The sequence below is a fragment of the Crocuta crocuta genome, unplaced genomic scaffold (assembly GCF_008692635.1).
Source record: "Crocuta crocuta isolate KB4526 unplaced genomic scaffold, BGI_CrCroc_1.0 scaffold343, whole genome shotgun sequence".
Lineage (NCBI taxonomy): Eukaryota > Metazoa > Chordata > Mammalia > Carnivora > Hyaenidae > Crocuta > Crocuta crocuta.
In genome coordinates this window covers 2276067-2290377 of record NW_027532679.1, presented here as the reverse complement: position 1 = coordinate 2290377, position 14311 = coordinate 2276067, and the positions used below count along the sequence as shown (strand labels likewise).

Sequence of the window (14311 nt, the reverse complement as noted above, 5' to 3'; positions counted from 1 at the left end):
GATTATTCAGTAAGAGTCCGATACACTGTGTGATTTTGAAGGGTCTGGGGGATATTGGGCCTGAATTAGTGTTTTGATTCTATCATGTAGGTGGTAGGGTTGAAATGGAAATGACGGTGGATATCACAGGGTCACCCATGGTTCCTTTTGTACTGAAACCTCATTTTATACAGAGGATATATATATGTATTTATATATATTTATATATATTTATAGCCACCCACACTCATACGCACACGTGCGTGCGCGTGCGCACACACACACACACACACACTCATACACACAAGGTCTTTGATAGGCTTTCTGTGTTCTAGTAAAAATAACTGGCAGCCAGTGTCTAAAGCCAAAAATGGCCTTTATGCTGCTGACAGGGTCCACTATGGTCGGTCTCTCAAAGGCAGACACTTGTGTTTATCTGACAAGTGGAACCAGTTCCTGCCTGGGACAGGAATAATCTCCCATTGGCGCAGACGCAGATCTCGAAGACCTTCTGCCTCGTTCCTGTAGGCGTGTAGGATCCGTGAGGCAGTCTAGGTAGTTTGATTTTCGCAGCATCTAACTTAATCTAAAGAGAGTGAATAGGAAGGAAAGAGGAGTTAGAAGCTGCCCTTTATTCTCCTGACATTCAGAAACAGTAGATGAAGTTCAACTACTGTGTTGAGTATTCTAGGCACTGGGAATTCAGAGATGAACATGGCAGATAAGTCTCTATCCTCACGGAAGCTTTTATTCTACCAAGACAACATCGCACTGGTCTCTATTAGCATTTTGGAAAGGTATATCACGTAGACTATGAAGGGAGTCCTAGAGTGAAATGAATTTGGAAATGCAAGGTTAATTTCTTTACTATGGACGGGCCTTCAGACCCCAGCTCAGTCGGTGTGCATGGGAAGATTGCAAGAATATGCAATGCTTTCTGGTCTTAAATGACTGTTAAGATTATAATCAATTCGTTCAGAGTCTGGATTCTGAGAGCTATAATCTGCATATGTGAGGTAGTCACTATTTCTAAACGTGTATGATTTGGGTCTTGAAGGGACCATTTTGATAACTGAACGCTTTGTCTGACTAGCTCTTTCAAAACAAATATAGCAAATGCCAAACCAATCAAGAGGTGGATTAGGTGTACGGAAGCAGGTGGAGATGGAAACCCTCTAACTAGATATGAAAAGTGGAATACAGTTTTGATCTTAAAAAAATACACATTTTTCCTCTACTTAAAAAACTATTAAATAGAAAGGTTCACCTATGAACATGATGGTGACATTTTTAAAGGTTTACAGTTCAATCCTGTTTTCTTGGGGATGTGGCTTACCTTGTCTACACAAACCCAAGTAGCTATTCTGTTCACCAAAATGGGATTAGGTCGAGTAGAAGAATTAATATGTTCATCCCTCCATAGTCTTGTTGCCTAGTCTAACCCTATTTAAGGTTTGCCTTGTTCTGCTCTGGGATAGCTGTTGGATCTCACTCTCCATTCTCAAGGTGGAAACATACAACATAAACTCTGAAACTAACTTCGAGTAAATTAAGTTCAGCTTGAGCTAGATGTACATGATCTAGAGCTTCATCATGCCAGCTACCTAAATCTTACTTTCGGGTGACGAGAGAGAGGATTTAGAAATAGCATTCATTTTTATAGCTGTGTGTATTATTCTGCAGTTGTACTACATGCTATTACCTCAGCACTTTACAAATAATGAGCCGTAACTCTTCTGTGTTGTGGGTTAGGCTTATAACTGTGCTGTTCAACATAAAACCTGATTGGCTCCTCTTGTTTGCAAGGGGGGTCAACTTCAGTGCCACGGGAGTGTGGGAAATGTTGGCTTGTTTGGAGCTGGATCTCTCTGAATTTGTGTCCTTCTCACTCCTACCTCTCCATCTTTGGACTCCAGCCTCAGCTCTGTTCTGCAGGTGGCTTCCATATTGCCGGCTTCTGCATTTATTTCAACTCCTTTTGGGGCCTCCATTACCAGAGATCGGGTCGGGGACTCCAGCCTGAAATATGCACGAGACTAAGATTAAAAACCCCATTTTGCTTTTTTAAAATTAAAAAAATTTTTTTTTCATAAATTTGAGAGGAAGTTGCTCCTCAGAGCATTGAAACAAAACAGCATTTCAAACAGTATTCATTCAAGAAATTGTTCTAGCTTTGCTTTACAAACCTGGTCAGGGTTATGAGGGAGGATGTAACCTGCCTGGGCATTGTCTTCATTGCATATAATGAAGATTATAAAGAAGGCCTTCTATGATCCTGGCTTCATTTTATCTCACACGTAGCCAGTTATTGCTTTATTTGGTTAATTTGTAATTAACCAAATTCTTACATAACTTTTATTTATTTTTAGAGTAAGGCAATCTCAGGTCTAAACTGAGCTTTCTAAAATTGGTAGATATTCCTTCTACTTTGTCGAAAGAAGCAGAATCAGAGGTTACAACAAGAGACCTATAAGTTAGACATGTCTGACTCAAGCCCTAGCATTGCCAGTAGGTGACCTTGGCCAAGACTCGTCTCTCCTCACTTCTTTGTTTTCCAAAATTTCTCAATTTCTCCTTAGTTTTCTCATCTATAAAGTGTCTCAAATGGTGCTTGGCACACTGGGAATGCAGTATATGCATTAACTATTACTATTGCTGCTGCTGCTACTATTTTTATACCATGGAATCATGAAGAACTCTCAGGCCTTACTCAAATACTTGTCAAGAGTGGGACCCATCCTTGGTTGCTGGGGGAGGGAGAGGGTAAGGGATTTGATCACAAAGGGGCAGTATGGGAAGAAGAGGATTTTAGTGGTAGAACTTTTCTGTATCTTGATTGTAGCAATGGTCATACTATGCTCCATTTGTGAAAACTCACATAACTGTACCCTCAAAGAGTGGATTTTATTGTATGTAAGCAAAAAAGGAGAGAAGGTGAATAGCTAGGCTTATGTTAATTATTATGACAAAACAGGCTAATACTCCTTAGAAAGATCTTTGCCTCACTCATTTAATATGAGAAATATTAACCATCCATAGAATAGTCTAGATATTAATATTACTGCCAAATAGAAATGAATGAAGATCCTCTTCTCTGTTTACAAAGAAAGTACCCCATCTTAGGAAGTAAAGACCTCAGCATGGCTCTCAAACTGCTCTGACTCAGACCAATTTCCTGTGTTTTGTTCCTATGCCCCCAACTTTTAGACACCTTGACCATGTTAACAAGGAACAGCATCCTCTCTGCCAACTGCCACCTCCCTGTTCTGCTTACACCACTCCTTGTAAACCTTCTCAGGTTTCAGTAAGTGGCAGGGAGGAGGAGCTGGCCAGTGGGGACAGCACCATGGAGGAATCCCAAGCCCCACCTCACATGTGCCAAGAGAGGGCCTTCCCACGTTTCTCTGTCTGGGTTCCTGAGGTTTGCTTCTAGGCAGCAGCGTTCTCCATCAGTGTCTGTATTTCCCCTGCAGTGACTCAACCAGAGTCCCAAAGAAAAATGACAGGTCCATAGCACTGGTGAAAGATTGACTTCAGCTTCTATGGAATTCATTCTTCCCTTTTCAACCTCACCCTCTGTGATGGCAAAAATCTCCCTATTCCTCCTGGCTCCTCGGAAGACCTTCATCAAGTTGGTGCTGAGCCCAGGGATGGTTCCCCTCTAATTAAAATTTGCTTCATTTGAATATGGTTTCCCCCCACCATGCCATCAATACAGGGAGGGAAGTCTTGACGCCAGAGGAATGGGGAGTGACGTCTGTGCAGCACACTCTTGCCTAGGACCTTAATCCAACTCCGTTCAGCTCCTCCTGTGCTTTTGATCCTCTCACTTTTGAAATGTGAAGGTGGTTTTGTGTCATTTTCTTTGTTTCTGTCCTGTAGAGTCTGGCTGGATTAGAGTTTATCCTGCATTTTGTAATATCTTTTCTTTTTACTAATGTTGATACCTTTTACCCTTCAGAAGGGCATAGGGTTCCCCTCTGGTAATATGTTTGCTCCATTCCAACTTTGTTTACCCAATCTCAATGGCACAGCTGTCATTCACCTTCTCCAGGTGACAGTCCCATGCCATCTTCTCTTTCCCCTTCTTTCTTCTTCCCTCCCCCTCTTGTTTGACTAGTTAGCCCACAGCTAGTTGACCAATGAGTAGCTTCTGCCTACTCAGTATACTAATGCATCTCTAATATGGACTATTTGTCTGCCTCGCAAGTTTTGTCTCTCATTCTTCCTTTCTTTCCAGTGTACTTCACAAATAGGCCTATCTCCTGAAGTACATTTTGAATACATCACTTTTTGTATCAGTAGGTGATGGACACCATGAAAAGTGCTTTACACATTTTACCTCATTTAATCCTCACAAAAATCCTATGACTCTGATACTCTCTTAGTCTTGACTGTGTATACAAGGATGCAAAGGTAAAAGACCTGCTCAGGGTTGTACATCTAGTAAAAGGGCAGAGGTGAGATTCAAACCCAGGTTTAGTGGACAGCAGACCCAGGATGTTGTCCACTGTATCTTACCACTTACAGAAAAATTGGTCTTCTTTCTTGTCTATCATATCTTCACAGCATTTTTAAAGTTTGTTCATTTATTTTGAGAGGGAGAGGGAGAGTGGGACAGGGGCAGAGAGAGAGGAGAGAAAGATTCCCAAGCAGGCTCCATGCTGTCCGTGCAAAGCCTGATATGGGGCTTGAACTCACGAACCGTGAGATCATGACCTGAGCTGAAGTTGGACACTTAACTGACTGAGCCATCAGGTGCCCCTTCACACCATTCTTTGTGGTTAAAGGCCATCTCTTCATGGAGTTAGCACCTGTATTTCCAAAGCCAGGATCTGTAAATAAGGGTAACGTGATAGTATTGCATCTGGCTCAGTGATTCATACTTCCTAGTCTGCAATATTTCTCACAACTGAAATCACTGACATTAGTGGCATCAAGTTCAGGATATGGCGAATGTGTTCGTATTTGGTATGTGGCATTAAAACTGACTGATCCTATGAACAGATAGCTGCAGTGAAAACAGTTTGACTTAGAAAAAACGTCTGGAGCTAGGAGAACTTTATCAGACGGTGCGCTGGCATTTCAGATGGACGTTAGAATTTGGTTTACTCTTGTGTTGCCGCCTGTGGGCTCTGAGGTCAGCAGGAGGGCTCCATGGCCAGAGAAGGGGACTCAGAATGACTGCTATCTTTTTCCCCCTCTCAGCCTTGAAAGTATCAGGGAGCTGAGAAAGGGTGCTATTCAGAAACTGTCTCTTATTGTGAAAAACTACAATATGGGTAGAAATGACAATTCCCTGAAAGCAGAGACTAAAAGGTAACTGCATTCTGTTTTGGAGCCTATCTTGATGTCTTTTGCTCTTAGGCAGACTAATAGTTTGGTTAGTTCACATGTTAATCTTTCCCTTGTGGCAAAAAGCTCCTACAAGAGCCCTGGGAGCCTGCACAGAGCAGGCAGAGCTCTCCTGCCACGTCAGTTTCTGACCCTAGATAACCAGTCACAGCACCGTGGCGAGAAGAGCATTGAGGAAGGAAAAATGGGAAGCAGCTCCCTTCTGATGGGGGCATTTGCTGGTTCTTGGAAAGAAACACTCCTTCCATTAGAAGAGAGTGCCACAGTCCTATGGCAGGACTGAATAGACCCAGAACAGAAGAATGGCCAGGCAGGGAGGTCCATGGGCCGCGCCGGGTCCTCGGGACCAAGCATTCTCAACAGCGAGCATCAGAATCCCCTGGAGGGCTTGTTAAAACACAGATTGTTGGGCTCCACCCCCCACCCCTCCCCCAGAAGTTGGATGCAGTAAGTCTAGGGTGGGGCCTAAACACTTGCACTTGTAGGAAGCTGAAGCTGTTGGTTCTGGGACCGCACTTTGAGAACCATTGCTCTAAAGCAAAGGTCATAATCTCAGGTGCCCGCCGAGACTAGGCAGGTGATGTAAATGGGTGACCTGGAAGAAAGCTGTGAGGAAAACCGTCTCTGCACAGTAATACATGGCAAGTGATGGAAATGCTTTCTATAGGAGGCGGCTCCTAGTCATCTAACTTGGCTGATTACTGATTACTTTTGTGATGCCCTGAGCTGGTTTGTTCTATTACTACCCATTATCTTTTCTTAAGAATAACTACTGTTATGAATTTTGTGTTGACTGTTTTCTTCTCTTTATAGTATTACAACATGTTTGCATTCTTATACCATTGTTCACTGTCGCATGTTTTTAAACTTGACATATAGAACAATTCCACTTAGGTGTTCTTCAGTGACTCCCCCACCTCAACATTATATCCCTGAAATGCAGCCATGCTACAGCACATAGCTGGAATTTATTCAGTTTCCCTGGTGTCACCTTAATTTCTCCATCTCTCTGTTGGACATCTGGGTCGCTTGTAGGTTTTTGTTTCTATCAACAGTACATCTAAGCATATTCTGTATGTGACTCCTGGTACGTGTGTAATTTTCTTTAGGACGCATACGTGAAGAGTGGAATTGCTAGCTTCTGGGGTCTGCATAATTACAGCCTTTTTAGATACTAGTAGTACATAGTAGTATAGTGTACACTGTTCCCGCGAGTCCTATATGGAGTTCTGGTTATTCTTCTCGCTTCTTACCATTTGATAATGTTTTAGTATGAAATGAGTGTGAAATGGATGCTATTTCTTTCAAGTTTACATTTCCCAGATTAGTAATGGAGTTAAGCATCTTTTCATTTGTTTGTAAGCCATTTGGGATTCTCCTTCAGTGAAATGTCTTTTGTCTATTTTAATTGTTTTTGTTATTTTTTGTGTGAATTGTAGCAATACTTCATATTCTGAAAAATAATTATTTAGCAGTTTGATGTATTGACAATTTCTTTTTGAGTCTGTGGTTTTTGTCTTTTCACTCTGTGCTTATCATGTTTTCAAGAATGAAGTTGTATATTTTAATAGTGGCAAATTTATGGTCCTTTCCTCTAGGGCTTGTGTTATGTCTTATTTGAGCAATCCTTCCCTACACAGAGGTCATAAAAGATCTAATACACTGTTTTCAAAACTTTCAAGTTTTGCTTTTTCCATGAAGGTTCTAATTCATCAGTAAAACCTTTTGTGTATGGTCTGAGGGTGGGGTCCAGACAGATGTAGCTCCATGATCTCATATATTGAAAAGCCCATATTTAGCTTTGCCATAGGGCATTGCCATATACCTATGGATCTCTTCAGGGGGTTTCTAGTCTGTTTCACTATTATGTGTCTACTCCTATGACAATAATCAATTATTTTAGCTTTTGTATTACAGTTTTAAAAGTCTGTACATTTCATAAGGCAAGTTCTTACCTTGGTCCTTAAGAATGTCTTAGCTGTTCTTGGTCTTCCATATACATTTCAAATGAACTTAAATTTTACAAGGAAGCCCTGTAGAGAGTTTTGATTTATGTTCATTCTATGATTATTGCATCTGTCTCTATTTAGTTAAGTTTTCTTCGGTGTATTTCAATAAAGTTTAACAATTTTCTCTAGGTGGGATTAGTATACTTTTGTGGCTATTGGAAATGGTACTTTTATATATACTTCTATTCTTATTTTGCTAGTAGTTTCTGTCATTCATTAATATGAATTTTATCAAGTACTATTCCTCTTTAATATATTAATCTGGTGAATTAATTTTCCCATAATAACCCATTTCTGTACTTTTTGGCATTGACCCAACATTGTCATGACAGAGCATCTTTTTTATTTCTAAAACTATTTGTTAATATATTTTTTTAGGATTTTGTACCTATGTTAGCTCATAAGTGAGTTTTTCATATAGTTTTTCTGTCATGTTCCATCACTTTTCTATATTCTGGATTTCTTCTGAAAAATTAGAATGATTTGTCCCTTGCCTATTTAAACTCATTGATAAACCTTTTGGGCACAGAAAGACATTTTTATTATAAAGTTTACAGGAATATCTAGGTTTTGTGTTTCTTGGCAGGTTGGTATAGGTAAGTTATCTTTTTTCTTTCCATTATTTTTCCATTTCATATAAAGGTTAAAATTTGTTGGCAGAGCTGTTTGTAATATCTTCACATACCCTTGCATTTGTAGTTTTGTAATTTTTGGTCCCAAATATATATTTTTTCACATATTCTTTTCCCCTTGAACAGTATTACCAATTATTCTTTTTGAAGAGCTAACTTTGGACTTCTTTATCTTGTATTATTTTAGAGTCTGAGAGAGAGAGAGAGAGAGAGAGAGAGAGCGAGCACCGCAAGTGTGCACAGGTGTGGGAGGAGGGGCAGAGAGGGAGAATGAAAATATCAAGCAGGCTCCATGCAGTCAGTGCAGAGTCCAATGTGGGACTTGAACCTATGAACAGTGAGATCATGACCTGAGCTGAAATCAAGAGTTGGACACTCAACCTACTGAGCCACTCAGATGCCCCTCTGTCTTATTTCTTAAATTTATTTCTAGTTCTTAAATTTCTTCTTGTTTTGTTCTAGATAAATAAGGACAAATCCGCAGTTGTCCTAAGTTCTAAAATATGTTGCCTTCCCTAATTTCTAATGTATGAATTTAAGGTTATGCACTTTTTTTGGGGCAGTGTCCCAGAGGAGTATTTATCATATAGGTGCAAATATTTTTTAAACTTTAGTATGATTTCTGTGTTTTATGAGTTTTATAGAGGGTTGTCCTTAATCTAAGTATGTAAGATTTTCTAGACTATATACATATCTTTTAAATATTTTTATTTATTTATAGGAGAGAGAGAGAGAGAGAGCGAGCGTGAGCAGGGGAGGGTCAGAGAGAGAGGAAGTCACGGACTGAAACAGGCTCCAGGCTCTGAGCTGGCAGTCAGCACAGAGCCCGACGCGGGGCTCGAACCCACGAACCGCGAGATCATGACCTAAGCAAAAGTCGGACGCTCAACCGACTAAGCCACCCAGGCGCCCCAATATATATTCTTTTGAAAGGAACAGTTAAACACACACACATACTTGTTTGGTTAATTACTAAAAGAGGTATGTTGTTAAATGCATTCCAGCATAGAACTCTTAGGTCTTATTTTTCTTCTTATGTTGTGTAGTGGTCCTCTTTATTTCTTAAAATGGTTTTGCCTTAAAATTCATTTTGCCTATTTGTACAGTGTTCTCACTCTGTTTCTATTAGTTTCTGTCTTGGACACATTTTTTTCCCATATTTTTAAATACCAACTATTCTGTATGGTTGTGTTTTAGATTTTCTCATGTAACTGGATTATTTTTTATTTCTGATGTTTTTTTATTGAAGTAAAATCTACATACAGTGAAACACACAGATCTTTTTATTTTATTGGCAAGTATATATATTTAAGGTGTACAGTGTGACTTTCTGGAGAAGGTCGTGTGCTTTTTTCCTTATTTGAAGCATAGTTGACACATAATGTTAACATTTTTTAGGTGTACAACATAGTGATTCAAAGTCTGTATGTTATGGTATTTTCACCAAAAGTGTAGCTACCATCCGTCACCACACAACACTGTTAGAATCCCATTGACTGTATTTCCTATGCTGTATCTTTCATCGCCATGAATTATTCATTCCATAACTATTGGAAGCCTGTATCTCTCTCCTTGACCTATTTTGCACACCACCTACTCGTTTACTCTCTGGCAGCCATCAGTTTTTTCTCTGTATTCATGGGTCTGATTTTGCTTTTTGTTTATTCATTTGTAGCTTAGATTCCTCATGTAAGTGAAATCACATGGTATTTGTCTTTCTCTGTCTGACTTAATTCACTTGGCATAATACCCTCTAGGTCCATTCATGTCAGAAATGGCAAGATCTCATCCTGGTTTTTTTTTTTTTTTTTTTTTTTGTGGTTGAGTAATATTCCAGTGTGTGTGTGTGTGTATCACATCATCTTTTCCATTCTTCTATGGATAGATACTTTGGTTGCTTCCGTATCTTGACTTTGTAAATAATGCTGCAATAAACATGGGGGCACATTTTCAAATTAGTGTTTTCATTTTCTTTGCATAAATGACCAGTAGTGGAATTACTGAATTTTATGGTATTTCTATTTCTAATGTTTTGAGGAACCTCCACACAGTTTTCCACAGTGGCTGTACCAATTTACATTCTTACTAACAGTGCCTGAGGGTTCCTTTTTCTCCACACCCTTGCCAATATTTATTTATTTATTTTTTATTCTAGCCATTCTGACAGCTTTATGGTGGTATCTCACTGTGGGTTTGATTTGCATTTCCCTGATGATGAGTAATGTGAACATTTCTCACATGACTGTTGACCATCTGTATGTCTTCTTTGAAATAATGTTTATTCAGGTCCTCTGTCCATTTGTTAATAGGATTATTTGTGGGGCTTTTGGTACTGAATTGTATCAGTTATTTATAGATCTTAGATATTATCCCCTTCTCAGAAATATCATTTGCCAATATTTTACCCCACTAGTAAGTTGCCTTTCATTTTGTTGATGGTTTCCTTTTCTGTTCAAACTTTTATAGTCTGACATAGTCCCAATAGTTTATTTTTGCTTTTGTTTCTTTTGCCTGAGGAGACATAGCTAGAAAAAATGTTGGTAAGGCTAATATCAAGGAAATTACCACCTGTTTTCTTCTAGGATTTTTATGGTTTCATGTCTCACATTTAGGTCTTCAATCTATTTTATTTTTGTATATGGTGTAAGAAAGTGGTACAGTTCATTCTTTTGCACAAAGCTGTTCAATTTTCTCAGCACCATTTATTGAAGAAACCGTCTTTTCCCCATAATATATTCTTGCCTCCTTTGTCGTAGATTAATTGACCATGCAAATATAAGTTTATTTTTGGGCTCTCTATTCTGTTCCATTGATCTCTATGTCTATTTTTGTGCCCCTGGCACACTGTTTTGAATACTACAGCTTTGTAATATATCTTGAAATCTGGGATTGTGATACCTCCATCTTCATTCTTCTTTTTCAGTATTGACTTGGCTATTTGGGCTCTTTTTTGTGGTTCTATACAAATTTTAGGACTATTCTAGTTCTGTGGAAAATGCTGTTGGTATTTTGATAAGGATTGTATCAAAACTAGATTTCTTGGGCAGTTATGGACATTTTACCAGTATAAGTTCTTCCAATTCATGATCATAGTAGGTCTTTATAATTGTGTCATGTTCAATTTCTTTTAACAGTGCTCTATAGTTTTTAGAGCACAGGTCTTTTACCTCCTTGGTTAAGTTGAATCCTATATAGTTTATTTTTTTGGTACAACTGTAAATGGAATCGTTTTCTTAATTTCTCTTATACTTTCAGGGTATAGAAATGCAATGGATTTCTGTATATTAATTTTGTATCCTGAAAGTTTCCTGAATTCATTTATTGTTTCTCATAGTTTCTTGGTAGAGTCTTTAGGGTTTTCTATGTATAGTCTCATCTGCAAATAATACTTTTTTTTCCCCTATATGGATGCCTTTTATTTCTTTTTCTTATCTAGGTGCTGTGGCTCAAACTTCCAGTACTATGTTCAATAAAAGTGGTGAGAGTGGATATCCATGTCTTGTTCCTGATCTTAGAGGAAAAGTTCTGTTTTTCACCATTGAGGAGGATATTAGCTGTGGGATTTTAATATGTAGCTTTTATTATAATGAGATACATTCCCTCTAAATCCACTTCACTGAGAGTTTTCATCATGAACATTATGTTCAGTTTTGTTAAAGCTTTTTCTTCATCTATTGGGATGATTTTTTTTTAATGTTTTTTATTTATTTCTAGGAGAGAGAGACAGAGACAGCATGAGCAGGGGAGGGTCAGAGAGAGAGGGAGTCACAGATTGAAACAGGCTCCAGGCTCTGCGCCGGCAGTCAGCACAGAGCCCGACGCGGGGCTCGAACCCACGAACCGCGAGATCATGACCTAAGCGAAAGTCGGACGCTTAACCGACTAAGCCACCCAGGCGCCCCTATTGGGATGATTTTTATTCTTTGTTTTGTTGATGTGGTGTGTCACATTGATTGATTTGAGAATACTGAACCATCCTTGCATCCCCAGAATAAATCTCACTTGATCATGGTGAATAATCCTTTTAATGTACTGTTGAATGCGATATGCCAATAATTTGTTCTGGTTTTGCACCTATGCTCATTAGGGATTTGGGCCTGTAGTTTTCTTTTTTGGCAGTGTTTTTGTCTGGTTTTGGTATCCAGGGTAGTTTTGGCCTCGTGAAATGTGTTTGGAAGGTTTCTTTCCTCTTCTATTTTTTGAAACAGTTTGAGGAGAATGGGTATTAACTTTTCCTTAAATGTTTGATAGAATTCACCTTGTGAATCCATCTAGTCCTGGGCTTTTATTTGTTGGGAGTTTTTTGATTACTGATTCAATTTTGTTTTGTTCAGACTTTCTGTTTCTTCCTGATTCAGTTTTGGAAGATTGTATTTTTCTAGCCATTTACCCACTTTTTGCAGGTTGTCCAATTAGTTGGCATATAATTTTTCATAGTAGTCTAATAATCCTGTGTTTTTCTGTGGTGTTGTTTGTTGTTTCTGCTCCATTTCTGATTTCATTTGTGTCCTTCCTTTTTTCTTGATGAGTCTGGCTTACGGTTTATCAATTTTATCTTTTCAAAGAACCAGTTCTTGGTTTCATTGATCTTATTCTATTGATTTTTTTTTAAATTTCTTAAATGTTTCATTTATTTCTGAGGGAAGGAGAGAGAGAGAGACAGACAGACAGCGTTAGCAGAGGAGGGTCAGAGAAAGGGAAATACAGAATGTGAAATAGTCTCAGGCTCTGAGCTGGCAGTCAGCACAGAGACTGATGCGGGGCTTGAACCCATGAACCGTGAGATCATGACCTGAGCCAAAGTCGGATGCTTAACCGACTGAGCCACCCAGACGCCCCTATTCTACTGGGTTTTTTAAGTCTTTACTTCATTTATTATTCCTCTCATTTTTATTATTTCCTCCCTTCTATAAACCTTAAGCTTTGTTCTTTTTTCTAGTTCCTTTAACCGTAGGGTTATATTGTTTATTGGAGACTTTTATTATTTCTTGATAGGCTTTTATCACTATACATTTTCCTCTTAGAACTTCTTTCACTGTGTTCCAAAGATGTTGGAGCATTGTGTTTTCACTTTCATTTGTCTCCATTTTTGATTTTCTCTTTGATATTTTTTCATTGATCACTGGCTATTTGGTACCATGTTGTTTAGTCTCCACACATTTGTGGTTTTTTCCAGGTTGTGTTGTTGTTGTTGTTGTGACTGATTTCTAGTTTTATATTGTTGTGGCCAGAAAAGATGCATGCTATGGTGTCAGTCTTCTTAAATTTATGGAGACTTGTTTTGTGGCCTAACATGTGATCTGTCCTGGAGAATGTTCCATATGCACTTGAAAAGAATGTGGATTCTGTTGTTTTGGGTTGCGATGTTCTGTATATATCTGTTAAGTCTATCTAGTCTATTCGTCATTCAATGACACTATTTCCTTCTTGATTTTCTGCCTAGATGATTTACCCAGTGACCTGGACTTTATGTATTTAGGTGTTCCTATGTTGGGTGCATGGATATATACAACTGTTTTATCCTCTTGTTGAACTGACCCCTTTATAATTATGTAATGCCCTTTTTTGTCTTTTGTTTCAGTCTTTGTTTTAAAGTCCATTTTGTCGGATATAAGTAGTGCTACCTTGGCTTTTTTTTTTTTTTTAACCTCAATTTGCATGGAGTATATTTTTCTATCCTTTCACTTACGTTCTGAATGTGCCTTTAGGTTTGAAGTGTTCTACACAAGTAGACCGTGACAAAAGTAATGAGATGTCACTTACAATATTAGTTTATAAAAAGGCTAAGGCTTCCATCTTGGGTTTGTGCTCTCACTCCCTCACCCTGAGGTATGCCAGCTGCCGTCTTGAGGGTTGTCCTATGGAGATATCTAAGAAATTGAGGAAGCCCATTAGCTTATGTGGTATCAAGACCGTCAATCCAACAGTCTACAGGAAAATGAATCTTACCAACAACCACAGGAGTGTGTTTGGAAATAGATCCTCCCCAAGTCAAGCATTTGAAAAGACACAGGTTAGACCAACAACTTAACTGCAGCCTCACAATGGATCTTGAGTTAGAGGGATCACTAAATTGCAATCAGATTTCTGATCCACAGAAACTGAGAGATAATAAATGTCTGTTGCTTTTAGTTTTTAAGTTTTAGGGTAATGTGCCATATAGCTGTAGAATAATACAATAAGAAACTGCCAAACCATTTTCCAAGATGCACAGTTTTATATCCCTACTACCAATACTGATGTAAGTAAAACTGTTCTGGTGGCTATAAAATGGTACTTCAAGTCATCATCTTTCTGATGACTAATTATGTTAAGCAGCTTTTCATGTGCTTATTA

General features: G+C 38.6%; 1 protein-coding gene across 1 annotated transcript in view; it reads right to left on the bottom strand.

The window, feature by feature from the left end:
• Positions 1-336: 336 nt before the first annotated feature.
• The window catches only part of SGCD (sarcoglycan delta), a 375126-nt gene continuing 361151 nt past the window's right edge, over positions 337-14311 (bottom strand). The window contains exons 7-8 of the mRNA XM_077780729.1: positions 1875-1998; positions 337-565 (exon numbers count right to left, since the gene is read on the bottom strand). Of these exons, the coding sequence (XP_077636855.1) occupies positions 392-565; positions 1875-1998 (298 nt within the window). The 3' untranslated portion in view covers positions 337-391. The remainder of the gene's footprint in view (positions 566-1874; positions 1999-14311) is intronic.